The sequence below is a fragment of the Austrofundulus limnaeus genome, unplaced genomic scaffold (genome assembly GCF_001266775.1).
Source record: "Austrofundulus limnaeus strain Quisiro unplaced genomic scaffold, Austrofundulus_limnaeus-1.0 Scaffold305, whole genome shotgun sequence".
NCBI lineage: Eukaryota > Metazoa > Chordata > Actinopteri > Cyprinodontiformes > Rivulidae > Austrofundulus > Austrofundulus limnaeus.
In genome coordinates this window covers 530,080-546,357 of record NW_013952707.1, presented here as the reverse complement: position 1 = coordinate 546,357, position 16,278 = coordinate 530,080, and the positions used below count along the sequence as shown (strand labels likewise).

Here is a 16,278-nt window from a genome sequence, read left to right as displayed (position 1 = left end):
GCTGCAGGCTTCACATGCTACAGACTTCACATACTGCAGGCTTCACATGCTACAGACTTCACATGCTACAGACTTCACATGCTGCAGGCTTCACATGCTGCAGACTTCACATGCTACAGACTTCACATGCTACAGACTTCACATGCTGCACGCTTCACATGCTGCAGGCTTCACATGCTACAGACTTCACATACTGCAGGCTTCACATGCTACAGACTTCACATGCTACAGACTTCACATGCTACAGACTTCACATGCTGCAGACTTCACATGCTACAGACTTCACATGCTACAGACTTCACATGCTACAGACTTCACATGCTACAGACTTCACATGCTACAGACTTCACATACTGCAGGCTTCACATGCTGCAGACTTTACATGCTGCAGACTTCACATGCTGCAGACTTTACATGCTGCAGACTTCACATGCTGCAGACTTCACATGCTGCAGACTTCACATGCTGCACACTTCACATGCTGCAGGCTTCACATGCTGCAGACTTCACATGCTGCACACTTCACATGCTGCAGGCTTCACATGCTGCACACTTCACATGCTGCAGACTTCACATGCTGCACACTTCACATGCTGCAGGCTTCACATGCTGCAGGCTTCACATGCTGCAGACTTCACATGCTGCACACTTCACATGCTGCAGACTTCACATGCTGCACACTTCACATGCTGCAGACTTCACATGCTGCAGACTTCACATGCTGCAGACTTCACATGCTGCAGACTTCACATGCTGCAGGATTCTCTCAACACTGACTGGTGGCAGGATGGTGTGGGTGTGGCAGATAGAGATGGGATAAATGGCTCTTTGAAGGGATCTGGATCTTGGGGAGCCGTTTGTTTCATAGAGCCGTTCAAAAGAGCCGTTCGATTTTGAACGTATTAAGTCATCACGTAGCCGTACATAATGACGTAATCCCGTCACGTGGGTGGAACCATTTGTTTGTCAAGCTTAAACCCCCCTCCCCCTTTCACGGTGAGCTTCTGTACTCCACAACTCCACCTGTTTTCCATGAAAAGGCAAAGCAGGAGCGATTTAAGTATGAAAAATAAAGATTATATGAGGAATAAAAGAAATAAAACTACAAATAGTTCATTACTGCCTGTGATTCGGCTCCTATCGTTCGTTGTAAAGAGCCGTTCAAAAGATTTGGATCGTTCACGAACGTCACATCTCTAGTGGTAGAGTGGCGAATGCTGATGTCTCTCTGTTTGCACATGATTAGCTGTAAATCACACATACATGATCAGATCTGCACCACATTCTGTGTGCACCATCTGGGAGACCTGCTCCACACATTAATATGTTAGTTTGGTGAGATCACTTTAGCCCCACCTACTTTGCACAAGGTTGGCTGTTAGTCATACATGATCCGATCTAAAACAAATTCTGTGTGCATCATAGGGACTTTAACCTGGTAATGTGTTTATTTATATTTATTCCAGTTATGTTTTGTTTGTGTCCCCTTTAGAAAGGTGAATAAATGTTATCGAGGACGGTCGTGCCCCATCATTGTTCACTGCAGGTAAAATTTTCTGTCTTTAAGAGCTAAATGTTTTGTTTCATTCTGGCTAACAAATTTAACTCTCATTCTTAGTTTTCATTCATTTTTCTAAACATGCAATCTGCACTGTCATACCATGTGATCACTTGGCAGCAGACTTTGCTACCATCCATCATGAATTTTGCTGAGATGAGGTTGTCTTGTGTTTTCATAGTGACGGTACAGGCCGGACTGGGACCTACATCCTGATTGACATGGTTCTGAATCGTATGGCTAAAGGTAGAGCACTTGAAGTCCAGATAAATATCTCAAACATGCCTGTAAAAGTAATTTTAAACATTCCTTTTATCTGTATTCCTTCAGGAGTAAAAGAGATTGACATCGCTGCAACACTGGAGCACGTTCGAGACCAACGGCCAGGGATGGTGCGCACCAAGGTGAGTCTGGACCCAGAACCCCCAGGAAATATCAGATGGAGTTCACGTTAAAGCCTGAAACATACTCGCTCCGATGCTGACGGGTCGATGCGCGGTCAAGTGGTTGATCAGCAGTCGTTTTCGCACAGCCTTTTCCTAGTCACTGAGACACCCCGCGCCGAGCTCCTGGGAAACCCCCTCCCACTGAACCATACGTCACTGCATGGAATTTCTTCCTGCAACCGCCGACAATCAATGCAGAAAAAAAAGACGTCACTCACCCGACGTATTTATCCACATCTGTCCTGGTTTAGCTTCCACAGTTTTTATCAGTCAGATTCCTCCATGCATGTCTGTTTAATCTCCATTCATGAGTTTTTCACGGTTTCACTATCTTTATAAAACTCTGCTTCCTGGTGTCAGCTCTGGGAGCGAGTCAGGGCTTTTTTCCCCTCTTTTTTCGTTTTTTTTTTTCTGAGTGCAGCAGCACATGCAGTGGTTTGCAAAAGTATTCATACCCCTTGAACTTTTCCATATTTTGTCACATTACAACCACAAACATAAATATATTTCACTGGAATTTAATGTGAAAGACCAACACAAAGTGGTATACAATTGTGAAGTGGAAGCAAAATTTTACATGAATCAAAACATTTTTTACAAATAAAAAACTGAAAAGTGCGATGTGCAAAATTATTCAGCCCCCCTGAGTCAATACTTTGTGGAGCCACCTTTTGCTGCAATTACAGCTGCAAGTCTTTTAGGGTATGTCTCCACCAGCTTTGCACATCTAGTGACTGCAATTCTTGCCCATTCCTCCTTGCAAAACAGCTCAAGCTCAGTCAGATTGGATGGAGAGCGTTTGTGAACAGCAGTTTTGAGATCTTGCCACAAATTCTCAATTGGGTTTAGGTCTGGACTTTGACTGGGCCATTCTAACACATGAATATTCTTTTTTTTAAACCACTCCATTGTAGCTTTGGCTTTATGTTTAGGGTCGTTGTCCTGCTGGAAGGTGAACCTCCGCCCCAGTCTCAAATCTTTTGCTGACTCCAACAGGTTTTCTTCCAAGATTGCCCTGTATTTGGCTCCATCCATCTTCCCATCAACTTTGACCAACTTCCCGGTCCCTGCTGAAGAGAAGCACCCCCAGAGCATGATGCTGCCACCACCATATTTGACAGTGGGGATGGTGTTTTCAGAGTGATGTGCAGTGTTCTTTCTCCGCCACACATAGCGTTTTGCATTGTGGCCAAAAAGTTCAATTTTGGTCTCGTCTGACCAAAGCACCTTCTTCCACATGTTTGCTGTGTCCTCAACATGGCTTCTGGCAAACTGCAAACGGGACTTCTTATGGTTTTCTTTTAACAATGGCTTTCTCCTTGCCACTCTTCCATAAAGACCACATTTGTGTAGTGCACGACTAATTGTTGTCCTGTGGACAGTTTCCCCCACCTGAGCTGTGGCTCTCTGCATTTCATCCAGAGTCACCATGGGCCTCTTGGCTGCCTCTCTGATCAGTGATCTCCTTGTTCGGCCTGTAAGTTTAGGTGGACGGCCTTGTCTTGGCAGGTTTACTGTGGTGCCATACTCTTTCCATTTCCGGATGATGGATTGAACAGTGCTCCGTGAGATGTTCAAAGCTTGGGAAATCTTTTTATAACCTAAACCTGCTTTAAACTTCTCCAAAACCATATTCCTAACCTGTCTGGTGTGTTCTTTGGACTTCATGATGCTGTTTGCTCCCCAGTATTCTCTTAACCAACATCTGAGGCCGTCACGGAGCAGCTGTATTTGTACTGAGATTAGATTACACACAGGTGGACCCTTTTGAGTCATTAGCAGTCATCAGGCAACTTCTGAATGCAATTGGTTGCACTCAGGGAAAAGGGGGCTGAATACTTTTGCACGTCGCACTTTTCAGTTTTTTATTTGTAAAAAATGTTTTGATTCATGTAAAATTTTGCTTCCACTTCACAATTGTATACCACTTTGTGTTGGTCTTTCACATTAAATTCCAGTGAAATATATTTATGTTTGTGGTTGTAATGTGACAAAATATGGAAAAGTTCAAGGGGTATGAATACTTTTGCAAACCACTGTATTAAGCAGAAACAAACAAGCCATACATTTTTCACGGTTTGACTATATCTTATAAAACTCTGCTTTCTAGTCTGGGAGCGAGTCGTTCTTTTTTCTTTTATTTTTCCCCCGAGCGCAGCACAAACAAAGACGCCCACGAATTTCAGACCAATCACACATTACCGTCGACACGGGAGTGGGGTCAAAAGTTCTGCCGGGGGGTTGTGCCAAAAGAGGCTGTCGGCACGACGCTGCGAAGCCCGGTGACGTAATTTTTGTCATTAAACTGCGACAACCCGTGGCGACGTCGGCAGTTCGAAGGGAGTATGTTTTCAGCTTTAGTGTTTGCATTTAAATTAAAAAATATTTGGTACCAGCTTTTAAAATTAAATCAAAGTGATCCAGGTCTTTGCGTATCAGGGTACTAATGATCTATTGTTAGGCTGATGGTCATCTTTTACGTATAAGCGGTTTGGATAGTCATTGATAAACTTGTTAGTCCACCATGTGGAGGCACTGCTCTTCAGACAGCAGAAATCTCTTGAAACGGAGCCGAAGTGTTTTTTTCAACAAAGAAGAACCCGTTCAGAGGCCCTATTTGACTTTTTTAAATGTTTGATACAAACATAAATTTACACGGCTCATATTTAATAATGCTAATAATAATAATAAATTGTGTGTGAATATTTGACTGCCTGATTACAACTTAATGTTAAAGATTCCTCACAATACTTATCAATAATAATTTGGCTGATGAGATAAACCGTCATTAATAAGCATTTTGATGTCAGTTTTTGGACATTTGGTTAAACTCTAAGGAGTGTACAGATGACTACAATCTCATTTTTTGCACACTGAAGGGCATTATAATAGCTTTAACCTTAGCTGCTCAATGATGACGAGTGCTATTTTTAACACTTGCTCTGCTCTGAGTAAACGATTGACGCTTGGCGGCCCACCAGCCTAGTACACTAGGGGAAATCCTTCAATAGGTTTGTCAAATATCGATGTGACATACTGTATACTGTATGTCACATTGGACAATAAACTCTAAATTGTACAGCATGTGATATTTGTCACAATGAGACAAATACTAATCATCAATTTAGTTCATCCAGTTATTTTAGATAAATATATTTAAATAAATATAAGTATGAAAATTTATGAAATTATTAAAATAAAATTTGTTATAAACTTACTATGTACTCCCAATGTAACATATATTAAATTTTTACTGGGTGGAAATATATAAAGAAATGTTACATATAATGCACTTATTCTAATTTACAAACCCTATCATTTTCATGAAAGTAGAAATGGGTCTGGGTTCTAAAGGGTTGAGTGATAAAGAGCTGCTGGACTTTATGGTTGCTGCAGGTTTTGACAGCAGTCAATCATTCCAGAGTGAAACATTTAGAAGACCTGTCAATCAAGTGTTTGTGTGAAAAGCTCAGGCAGGTTCCAGGGGTTAAGAGCTAAACTTTTTGGAAACCTGAAGAGATAAATGTGCTATGAAAAAAAATGATAGTATCAGGCAACGGCATCGGAATGGGGGGGCCAGGGGGCCATTGGCCCCCCCCACTTTACGGCCCTGCCCATCAGCTGGTCCCGCGACATTTACAGGCTGCACCCAACGCTGACAAGTTATGACAGACGTCTCTCTCTCTGTGTGTCTCGTTGCGCAGCGCTCAGCTGATGGTGCGCTCTCGCTCGCAAGCTGGAGTTGATCTTGATGCTTATGTTAGTGTAGTATTTTCCAGAAGGCAGTGCAGTTCATAACTATAATGATGTAAAAATGTGAACAAACTCTTGATAATAAATGAATGAAGTATTTAAATGAGACGCGGTGCGCACAACCCGTGGAGGACAGTCTGAGGATTTATGCACATGCGCCAGCTCTGGGTCGGGCTGTGATCATAAACATGTCTGATACCTGAAAAAATGTTTTGCCTCTGATCCCATCCGGGTCGACCAAAGTAGCCTAAAAATAAAATACGAATTTCGTATTTTGTAGCACATCCAGCCCAAACCTGTGCGCAACTGTCCGTTCTCCAGATCCATGCTGACGGGTTGTGGAGGAAACAAACAAACAAAAAAAACAAACCATAGTCCTTTTACAGGTCCGGGCCAAATGCTCACCTGACCCAGAGCAGATAACTTTTCAGTCAGGGCAAACAAATAATTGTGCGGAGTTTGTCATTATTGTTGCTGTCCAAAAGCAGCTGGAGTTTGCTGCTGTGATGACAAAATGCTGCCAGATGAGGAAATAACATTTTCCTCGTTTTCCCCTCAAAATAAAGTTTGTTGTTAACTAAATTACCTAAATCGTTTGCTTCTCACCAGCTCTTGCGTAAAAAGACTGGGTTTACAGCGCAAGTTTCTGACCCACTGTTCCAAACTTCAGTAGATGTGTTCAGTTGTTTTCATGGTCATTTATAAAGCAGTTGGATTTCCTGTGATCATCCTAATAAATGATTTAAGTTGCAAAACAATCACAGGTGAAAACTTCATTATTTAATTGTTGCATGATGATGAGTCAAGCTCACAAGCGGCTGCTGATGAACTGAAAAATATCTAAAAAAACACCTTATTTATGACTGCAGTTTTATTTTATTTTTCGTTTTAGACTTTATTTGCAGCTTTTCCATATCTGATGACTGTCGGTACCACTGAGATTACAGTGTGGCATCCCCCCGACCCCCCACCTAGGGCTGCCACAAACAATTATTTTTATAATCGATTAATCACTGATTATTTTTTCGATTAGTCGACTAATCGGATCATACGTTAATTGAATATCAAACATACAGCTTATCGCACCAGAATGCAGCTGCTATTATATAACTATCGTTAGATTTTAGCTATATGCTAACTAAAAATAATTGCTGTGGAAGGCAAGTTCTGCTCTRCAGATRTTGCACAGGTTTCTCTTTCATTTTCTTAAAATGATCCCACACTTTTGAGCTCCGATGCTGGGTAGCCATGATACCAGAGCCTGTCTGTAAAACGTCTTGTGACGTCCACGGCCTACCCCAGGTACCACTTCTGTGCGTATAAGGACAGAAAGGCAGATGTGGCAGTGGAAGKTGTCAAAGCAGTTTGGAGAGAAAAACAAAGTAAAGAACAAAAAAAGAAAGAAAACGATTAATCGATAATTAAATTAGTCATCGATTATTTTAATAATCGATTAGTCGTCGACTAATCGTGGCAGCCCTACCCCCACTTAAAATGAATCAGGTGTTTGTAGCAACTGGTTCAAATCCCACAGGCTGCTAGTACCTGGACCATCAAGGCTTAATATAAGAGCCTGCAGCACCCCCTGCTGGTGAAGACCTGCTTTGTTTATTGATTTTTCACAAAAGTAAATAAATACCCTTATGCTTTAAAACTGCTGAGTAGTGCATAAAAAAATCCTTAACAAAGTGACCGTCTATATTTAGCTGTGTCAGCCATTTTGAATCATACAATAAATACCTTAATTGGTTTCCAACCATTGACAGAAGTTAATGTTGACCTTGTAAATGACGTATTTAAAAACAGTTTCCATGCTTGTCTCCTCCCCAGGACCAGTTTGAGTTTGCGTTGACAGCAGTGGCTGAGGAGGTGAATGCCATCCTCAAAGCTCTGCCTCAGTGAAGCCACGACGACTCAGGCCTTTCCCCTCAACAGTTGCTCTCAGTCAGAAATAAAAAATATATATATACTGAGGTTAGAACTGATCTGTGTATCCCAACATGTTCAGGGACACCATTCTCAAAGCTGCATGTGAAACCATCTGACCATGTATCCAAAGATTTCATTTCCTGTAACTGTGTTTGATCAGATCTTTGTGAGATTACAGTTTGTGCTTCGGCCTCAGTCAGGACGTTAAACTTTAAAACACCACCTCATACTCCTGCTACATGACCTCTACCTGAATGAAGCCTGCGAAGAAACGGAAGAGAAACCTCCAGCTGTCCTCCTGTGTGCCATTTAAATTATTTTCTCTCTGGGTATGTTTACATTTACAAGCAAGTTAAAAGAATAAAAAAAGCTTTTGTATCTGTGAGACCTCAAAATAAAACTGTGTCTTAGTGCTGCAAAACTGTGTGACTTGCTGTAATTCTAGGATCTGAGAATGAACGCTCTGAACATGTGGAGACAGACACATGTTGGCACCAACGTACAGCTGACAGAAACCAAACAAACTTCAGCTCCACGTCTAAAACTGAGTCATTGCCAGATTAGCATTTGCAGCCATTTTGATTTTTGAGTACAACCGGAGTGACTGATGACTGCATTTTTTTTACGTGGGGGCCACTGCCCCCTGGGGGGTCGACAGGGAGCATTATGGAGTCCTCAGAAAGCTGGACGGGATGAGGGGGGAAAGGCTAAAACGTCCAATTTAAATCTAATATTTACGTCATCAAAACTGTCAATATTTGAAAATATTTATAAAAATTTGTGTTATTTAGGAGAGCAGTTTGATTTCTTTTGTTCTCTAATTGTCAACAGCTGGTTATTCAGTGGGATTAGTGTTTTAACACATTTCAGTTAAAATGTTAATGCTAAACATACTTTAGAGACTTAAAACACAACATTTTACATATTTTGTATGTTTGCAGCAGAGGGTCCCCTGCCAGAAGCTAATGCTGTTTGGGGGGATATGGCATGGAAGAGTTAAGGGAACCCTGATGTAGCAGTTTTTGGTCTTTTTATTTTCCCCCAGATCTAAAAGATTTAAGCCATCTGATGCCTTTAAGCTGAATGTAATAAAAAAATAAACACCTTTGACAGCTAGCATAGTTGTGTTATGCTAGTGGCAATGTTGCCGTGCTTACATTCACTCCTCATGATGAAAAGATGCATGCAGGCATTTAATTCACTCTCAGCAAGATTCTTTAAAAGGTGTACAAAATATTTATATTATGATTGAGGTGGACATTTCCCTCCAACAATGCTATAAACTAACAATGTTATAAACTTAAATTAGCCACCCAAAGCCAAATCACTTTTAGTTTCCAGAAGTAAAACAAAATGCAGCAATTGTTGCTGGTGGGATTAAAGTTTGAGAATTGTTTTTATGTTAAGTAATCAGGATTTGACAAATTTATAAAATTTGCTTTAGTAAATCAATTTTAGAATAACTCCCAGTCTTCAAATGATAAAATCCACACACGACAAACGTTGGTTAACCTTTATTTGCAGACAAATCAAAACACAATCAGTGTAGCATTAAAGCTTTAGTACTCCTCTCCTTCCTCTTCCTCCTCAACGCTGTCGGTTCCCACCTCCTCGTAATCCTTCTCCAGAGCAGCCATGTCCTCCCGGGCCTCGGAGAACTCBCCCTCCTCCATGCCCTCCCCCACGTACCAGTGGACGAAGGCCCTCTTGGCGTACATCAGGTCAAACTTGTGGTCCAGGCGGGCCCAGGCCTCTGCGATGGCGGTGGTGTTGCTCAGCATGCACACGGCCCTCTGGACCTTGGCCAGGTCTCCACCGGGGACCACGGTGGGGGGCTGGTAGTTGATGCCCACCTTGAAACCAGTTGGACACCAGTCCACAAACTGAATGGAGCGTTTGGTTTTGATGGTGGCGATGGCAGAGTTGACATCTTTGGGCACCACGTCTCCACGGTACAGCAGGCAGCAGGCCATGTACTTCCCATGGCGGGGGTCACACTTCACCATCTGATTGGCGGGCTCGAAGCAGGCGTTGGTGATGTCAGCCACCGACAGCTGCTCGTGGTACGCCTTCTCTGCAGATATGACCGGGGCGTAGGTGGCCAGGGGGAAGTGGATACGAGGGTAGGGCACCAGGTTGGTCTGGAACTCGGTCAGGTCCACGTTCAGGGCGCCGTCGAAGCGCAGGGAGGCGGTGATGGAGGACACGATCTGTCCGATCAGCCGGTTCAGGTTGGTGTAGGTGGGACGCTCGATGTCCAGGTTCCTGCGGCAGATGTCGTAGATGGCCTCGTTGTCCACCATGAAGGCGCAGTCAGAGTGCTCCAGGGTGGTGTGGGTGGTCAGGATGGAGTTGTACGGCTCCACCACAGCTGTGGACACCTGAGGAGCCGGGTAAACTGCAAACTCCAGCTTGGACTTCTTGCCGTAGTCGACTGACAGACGCTCCATCAGCAGCGAGGTGAAGCCAGAGCCGGTTCCTCCTCCAAACGAGTGGAAGATGAGGAAACCCTGGAGACCTGTGCACTGGTCCGCCTGAAACCAGACCGTTTACATCAGACTCAAGGTTCCTCACAAACAGCATCAACAAATCTAAGGCCCTAGAATTTCTGCCATGTGGAAAACACGCCATCACAGAAATGACCAAACAAAATGGAATCCAGTAAATGAGCTTGGATCCAAGTGTGCACAAATTATTGCTTTTTTTGAAGGTTTTATGACATTTCATGTTAAAATCATTTGTGAAACATTTTTAATTTACAAGAGGGTAACTATTCATACGAGTTTCCATTAAAGCAATGGGTGTCCAAACTTATTCACCAAGGGCCAAAATGAAAATCTACTCAAGGGCTGCAGGCCACATGCAGTAATACAGAGAAAATGCATATACTACTTTAGTAATGTCTTTACTTTTTTTTTTATGATTTAGCCAAGAGTTAGTGCAGTGGCTCACATGTTTGTTTTTAATCCATACACTTGCTCAGGCAGCAGAAGCTCATGGGACATTTCATATGTTGATAAAATATGAGTATCGTAGTCTTAAAGTTTTCAAATCTACATTTGTGCTTAAATCTAATGTAAATATCTTTGGTTTCTTGTATTCTATATTTAATCTTAATATAATTCAGGGCAAAGTAGCTATCTGGGCTACAGTCCCTTTTTTAGTCATTGGATGCAATTACTGGGAATTTAGGTTTAAAATAAAAAAAATAATAAAAAAAATAGTTTATAAGACCCTACAAATCCTACCAGTTTACGAGTCCTGTCCAGAACCAGGTCAATGATCTCCTTGCCAACGGTGTAGTGACCACGAGCGTAGTTGTTGGCAGCGTCTTCCTTCCCGGTGATCAGCTGCTCAGGGTGGAACAGCTGCCGGTAGGTTCCGCTACGGATCTCATCTAATAGAAAGATTCAAATCAAAATTTTACATTTGATTTCACGCCCACATGGAACAGGAGGAGAGACAAGAGAATATCAGACTGAATCTCATATCTGAGTACCGATAACGGTTGGTTCCAGGTCCACAAAGATGGCCCTGGGAACATGTTTTCCAGCTCCGGTCTCACTGAAGAAGGTGTTGAAGGAGTCATCTCCTCCTCCAATGGTCTTGTCACTGGGCATCTGTCCATCAGGCTGAATGCCGTGCTCCAGACAGTACAGCTCCCAGCATGCATTGCCCATCTGGACGCCAGCTTGGCCGACATGCATAGAGATACATTCACGCTGTCAGAAAAAAAGGAAAGAACCATTTTAGGAGCAGAAGGAGTGTAACAGGGTGAACTTAACATACAGAGTACCAAAAACAATCAGGAGGCATTTTATCAACATCAAGTAGTTTAACTCAGGTGTATCTGGAGCTTTTCTGTCTTTTAAGTTCACTGCAAATTGTTTTACAACTCAGGTGTACGGCAGGCTGATCATGTTCTGCAATGATGTGCAATTAAAAAAAATTAAGCCACGAGTATTAGTAATACTAATTTTACCAATGTCACTTGTTATAAAATGTGGAAAAACAATTCTTGGTACCAAAAAACTTGAATGTACATCTATAATTTTAAAAAGAAAAAAAAATAGTATAGGTCTTCTGGACAGGTTCTTCTCTAATGAAACGTTTCGTCTCTCCTCCAAGAGACTTCTTCAGTCTGAGAGTTTCAGGCAAAATTCAGGCTTTATAAGCATGAATTTAAAAAGCCTGAATGAAAAAAAAAAGGCTTAAAAAGCCTGAATTTTGCCTGAAATTCTCAGACTGAAGAAGTCTCTTGGAGGAGAGACGAAACGTTTCATTAGAGAAGAACCCGTCCAGTAAAACCTATACAATTTTATTATTTTAGATTTTTTTTTTACCTGGATTACTGAGATGCATCAGGAGATATAATTTTAATTTAGGCAGATCAGCTGGTTACATTTTCATGACCCATATAAGCAGCTCGGCGTCCTGACGCGCCTTGTACGAATCACGGGACAGTTTTTATCCACAGTTGATTGTAATCTGTAAACATGGTCACGGCACTTGGCTCCTCCCATCATTGCAGTAAAAACGCGCCCTTCACGTAAGGAGACGACCGGAAGTAGAACACCCCCACCCACTCCCGCATGTGACGTTCACGGGGCACGCAGGGATCAAAGTTGGAAAAACTGCCGCTTAAAGTTCCTGCTCGACTTAAATATGAACAGAAAATCCTACCATGTATTTTCACATTAACTTAAGACAAAGTACTGCTCTTAAAAAGGTTAAGAAATAAAACTTAAAGCGATAAACTTCAACCGTCGGCGCATTTTTAAACTGCGTCATCTCGGCCTCGATGGACAGGAGGGATTATCAGGAAACAAAAGTATTTTCCTAAATAACGGCGTTTACACAATTTAAAGGTCTTTGTTACGAACATGCAGTCTGGTTTTTTTTATATCAGGTTACAAACAAAAAATTTAAACGTCTGTTTACTGTTACTGCTCGTTTGTAGCTTTGAATTAGAATTTGTTAAAAATTTTTGGACTGCTTGCCCGGCAAAACTCACCATCTTTGCTTTTCTCTTCCTGTCCCCGACGTTCAATGATCGGCTGTAGAAGACGGTGTGTGAAGGAAGAACCGCCGGGAGCTTTTATAAAGCCTTCTGGGGGCGGGGCTACAAGGCGGGCTTTTTCCCCCTCGGCGGGAGGAAGTAAAAAAAAAAAAACGCCTCAGTACTTCCGCTGGGTCTAGTTTTTGATAAGAAACTAACTTGAGGAAATCACATAGAACATATTATAGAGAAAAGTAAAAAGGTTTTAAACATTATGAGGTGTTTAGCAGGATTGACATGGGGTGCAAGTTTTGATTCCCTAAAAAAAAATATATGTATCACTAATTAGGTCAGGAATAGATTATGGGTGTGTGGTGTATGGATCAGCAGCCAAAACTAGGTTAAAAAAGTTAGACGTTATTCAAGCCAGCTGAGAATTTGTTTAGGGGCAGTTAGATCAACACCAATATGTGCGTTACAAGTAGAGTCAGGAGAAATGCCATTATGCATTAGAAGACAGCAGCTAATGGTCAATTATTGGATAAGTTTAAAAGGACATAATGCAGATCACCCGGTTAAGAAAGTATTAGAAAAGTGTTGGGAAAGAGGAAAGAAACAAATTGATAGTTTTGGGTGGGTTGGTGATGATAGAGCGAAAATTTTTAATGTATATAATAAGGAATTTAGTCCAACTGTATTGTGGCCTTTGAGACCTACATGGACTTGGCAATATGTTAATGTAGACAGAACACTAACACATATTAAGAAAAGGAACACGCTAGATATTTGCCAAGAATTTTATAATCAAACGCAGAATAAATATAATGACCACTTGCAAATTTATACGGATGGGTCGAAAGACCCCAAAAGTGAAGCAACCAGTATAGCCGTAGTGATTCCTGATTTAAAGATTAGTATTTCAAAAAGAGCATCTGATTATTTGAGTGTATTCACAGTAGAATTATGTGCTATTTTGGTAGCTTTAGAATGGGTGGAGCAAACTAATAGGAACTAGACATGGGTTTTTACGATGTAAAAACAAGTGTGCATTGCCTTGCAGCATGGCTTTGCCTGCAGCATTGGACCTGCAGAATGAAGTGTGACCAAGTTCAAATGTGTTTTCTAATTATTATCAGTCAAACACCAGCCAAGTCAGCAGGTGTTTGTAATTAGGGTAATTGTGTGACAATATAACAAACTGAAATTATGTAGTTTTACTGAAACAGTTTGTTCATAGCTGGGATTGCACCCTGATCTCCTGAATGAAATCCCTCAGTGTTCACCATGACACTAAAGGAGCTGTAGCAGAGGACAATCCCAGGGCTTGGATTGTATGTATGCAGAAAGAGTTTACCTTGTCAATACCATTATTGACACTAAACTGCATAATATTACAAAAATAGAGCAGTATTAAGACAATATTATAGTAAAACATTAAAATACAATCATATTAGTACTGTAAACACTGAACTACTGAGTTGAAATATTAAACTATGGTGCAGTACCAAGTTGAGTACAGCATGAGGCAGTATTGGACCAATAAAAGGCTCCATTGACTGCCATTATAATTCATTAAACATTAATATTTCGTAAACTATAAGTTTTACAGGCACCAAAAGACATAGCCATCATTTGGCACATGGGCTTTACAGATATAAATTACAATGGCAGCTCTATAACAAAGTATGCAGGAGAAGCATGCCAAAGTTGAGAGGACTTGGATGGGAAACGAATCACAATAGTGTGCATTGCATTGGCAACGCACACTGATAAAATAATAGTTTGTAGTGACTCTCTATCTGCGTTGATGAGTATCGGAAAGGGACGAACAAAAAAATCATCAAACTATTTTATATGAGATTATGGCGGTTCATCATAGGTTATGTGAACAAAATAAAAATGTTGTGTTATTCTGGACTCCTGCCCATGTAGGTATTATGGGGAATGAAAGAGCAGACAGGCTGGCTAAGGAGGAGACCAAAAAAGATGATATTGATATGCAAATAAAATTATCTAAATCTGAAGGCAAAAGTATAATCTGGAAAGAAAGCAAGAAGATATGGGAAGTTGGTTGGGAAAATGAAATAAAGGGAAGACATTTATTTAGGATTCAAAATACAGTCAATGTAGAAAGGATCAGAGGAATGAACAGGAGGGAGATAATTATAAATAGAGTAAGAATAGGGCATAGTTTCCTAAATGGAAATATTTTTAAGATGGGGAAGCACCTTACTGGTTTATGTAGATGGTGTGATGATGTAGAGACAGTAGAACATGTTTTGATTAAATGTGGGAAATATGCAAGCCAAAGAAGATTATTAAAAACGGAACTAGGTGTTAGTAGGGAATTGAAATTTGAGAAGGTGATCGAACAAYTGAATAATATTGAGGGGAAAAAGAAGATATTTCGTTTCTTAAAAAACACTGGGATCTTTAAGAGAATCTGAGGTGTAGTTGGTGGGAGTCAATAGAGGGCAGTAATGAAACATTAATGGATGCAAGCTGCCGTTAAAACCTAAAGAAGAAGAAGAAGCTTCCCCTGGGTCGCGCGTTGGTATTGACGCCATTTTGAATGTGGCATGTGGAGCGGTCGGTGAAGATGCCCCACTCGTGTGCAGCGTGGAATTGCACCAACAGGTTTACCGCACAAACCAGATCTGCTGGCATTAGCTTTCACAGGTAAGCCTGTAAAACTTACTGATGGGAAAATGAAGGTTTTTTGAAGCAATGAAGCTTGCTTAAGGGCATTAAGGATCTCTGCCTATTGATTTATTAATTGAATCATTTACTTTTGTAATGATCCGGGATATTTTGGGGTTAAAATACATCATAATTATTTTACCGTTTACTTAACTTTCCTGTTTTCTTTGTATTTAGCTACTCTGCAACTGTTCTGTTCCACATAAGTTCAACAATTTAGAAAAGGTTTACTCATTTTTTTATATTTTTACAATTTTAGGATGCATTATAGAACACACCTAAAATACTTAATTTTCTAAGAGTACAGTGTATGTTTACCTGCTGCACTACAAACTAGGAAAAATTACATGATTCAACAAATACAACCATAATGTGACAAGAGCAGACTAAATGCATGTCATTTTCAGCAAATAAACGTACAAATGACATCGTAAATTTTGAAAAGCTAGAATTTGCTGAATTTGTGGCTATAGTTCTATTCCTGTATACATGATACTGTGAATAATGCAGTAAGTCAGGCTCCTAACATCCAAATAATTTTTCCTATTTGACTAAATCAGCCCAAAGTAACTACTCTATTGTTATTTGCTCATCAAATATTTTTCATGCTATAGGTTTCCTAAACACAAAAAGCTGAGAAAGCAATGGGAAACCGCAGTCAGAAGGGAAGGGTTATCTGCTAGTTCGTCATCTGTGCTCTGCAGTGAACATTTCAGACCGGAGAACTTTGACAGAACCGGTCAGACAGTCAGGCTCAGAGCTGGAGCTGTTCCTTCAGTCTTCAGTTTCCCAGCTCATCTCCACAAGGTCAGTGTATCACTGTTCTGTAAGGATGCAATAATTCAATGCCACACTCTCCTTAAAAATACATAAATATATACTGTGTGTGTGTG

General features: G+C 41.0%; 3 protein-coding genes across 3 annotated transcripts in view; 2 read left to right on the top strand and 1 right to left on the bottom strand.

Moving 5' to 3' along the window:
- Positions 1 to 7,886, top strand: part of ptprnb (protein tyrosine phosphatase receptor type Nb) — a 65,809-nt gene extending 57,923 nt beyond the window's left edge. Inside the window, exons 19-22 of the mRNA XM_014021784.1 lie at positions 1,493 to 1,546; positions 1,740 to 1,804; positions 1,889 to 1,962; positions 7,588 to 7,886. Coding sequence (XP_013877238.1) covers positions 1,493 to 1,546; positions 1,740 to 1,804; positions 1,889 to 1,962; positions 7,588 to 7,659 — 265 coding nt within the window. The 3' untranslated portion in view covers positions 7,660 to 7,886. The remainder of the gene's footprint in view (positions 1 to 1,492; positions 1,547 to 1,739; positions 1,805 to 1,888; positions 1,963 to 7,587) is intronic.
- Positions 7,887 to 9,185: 1,299 nt separating this feature from the next.
- On the bottom strand, positions 9,186 to 12,761 carry LOC106527030 (tubulin alpha chain; the record flags this gene model as incomplete). The annotated part of the gene is given in 4 exon segments (XM_014021786.1): positions 9,186 to 10,220; positions 10,935 to 11,083; positions 11,186 to 11,408; positions 12,701 to 12,761. Coding segments are annotated over 4 exon segments (1,408 nt in total), but the record flags the coding sequence as incomplete, so codon positions are not given.
- Positions 12,762 to 15,212: 2,451 nt separating this feature from the next.
- Positions 15,213 to 16,278, top strand: part of si:ch73-130a3.4 (THAP domain-containing protein 2) — a gene marked incomplete at its 3' end in the record, with an annotated part of 2,603 nt that continues 1,537 nt past the window's right edge. Inside the window, 2 exon segments of the mRNA XM_014021775.1 lie at positions 15,213 to 15,364; positions 16,000 to 16,192. Coding sequence (XP_013877229.1) covers positions 15,258 to 15,364; positions 16,000 to 16,192 — 300 coding nt within the window. The 5' untranslated portion in view covers positions 15,213 to 15,257.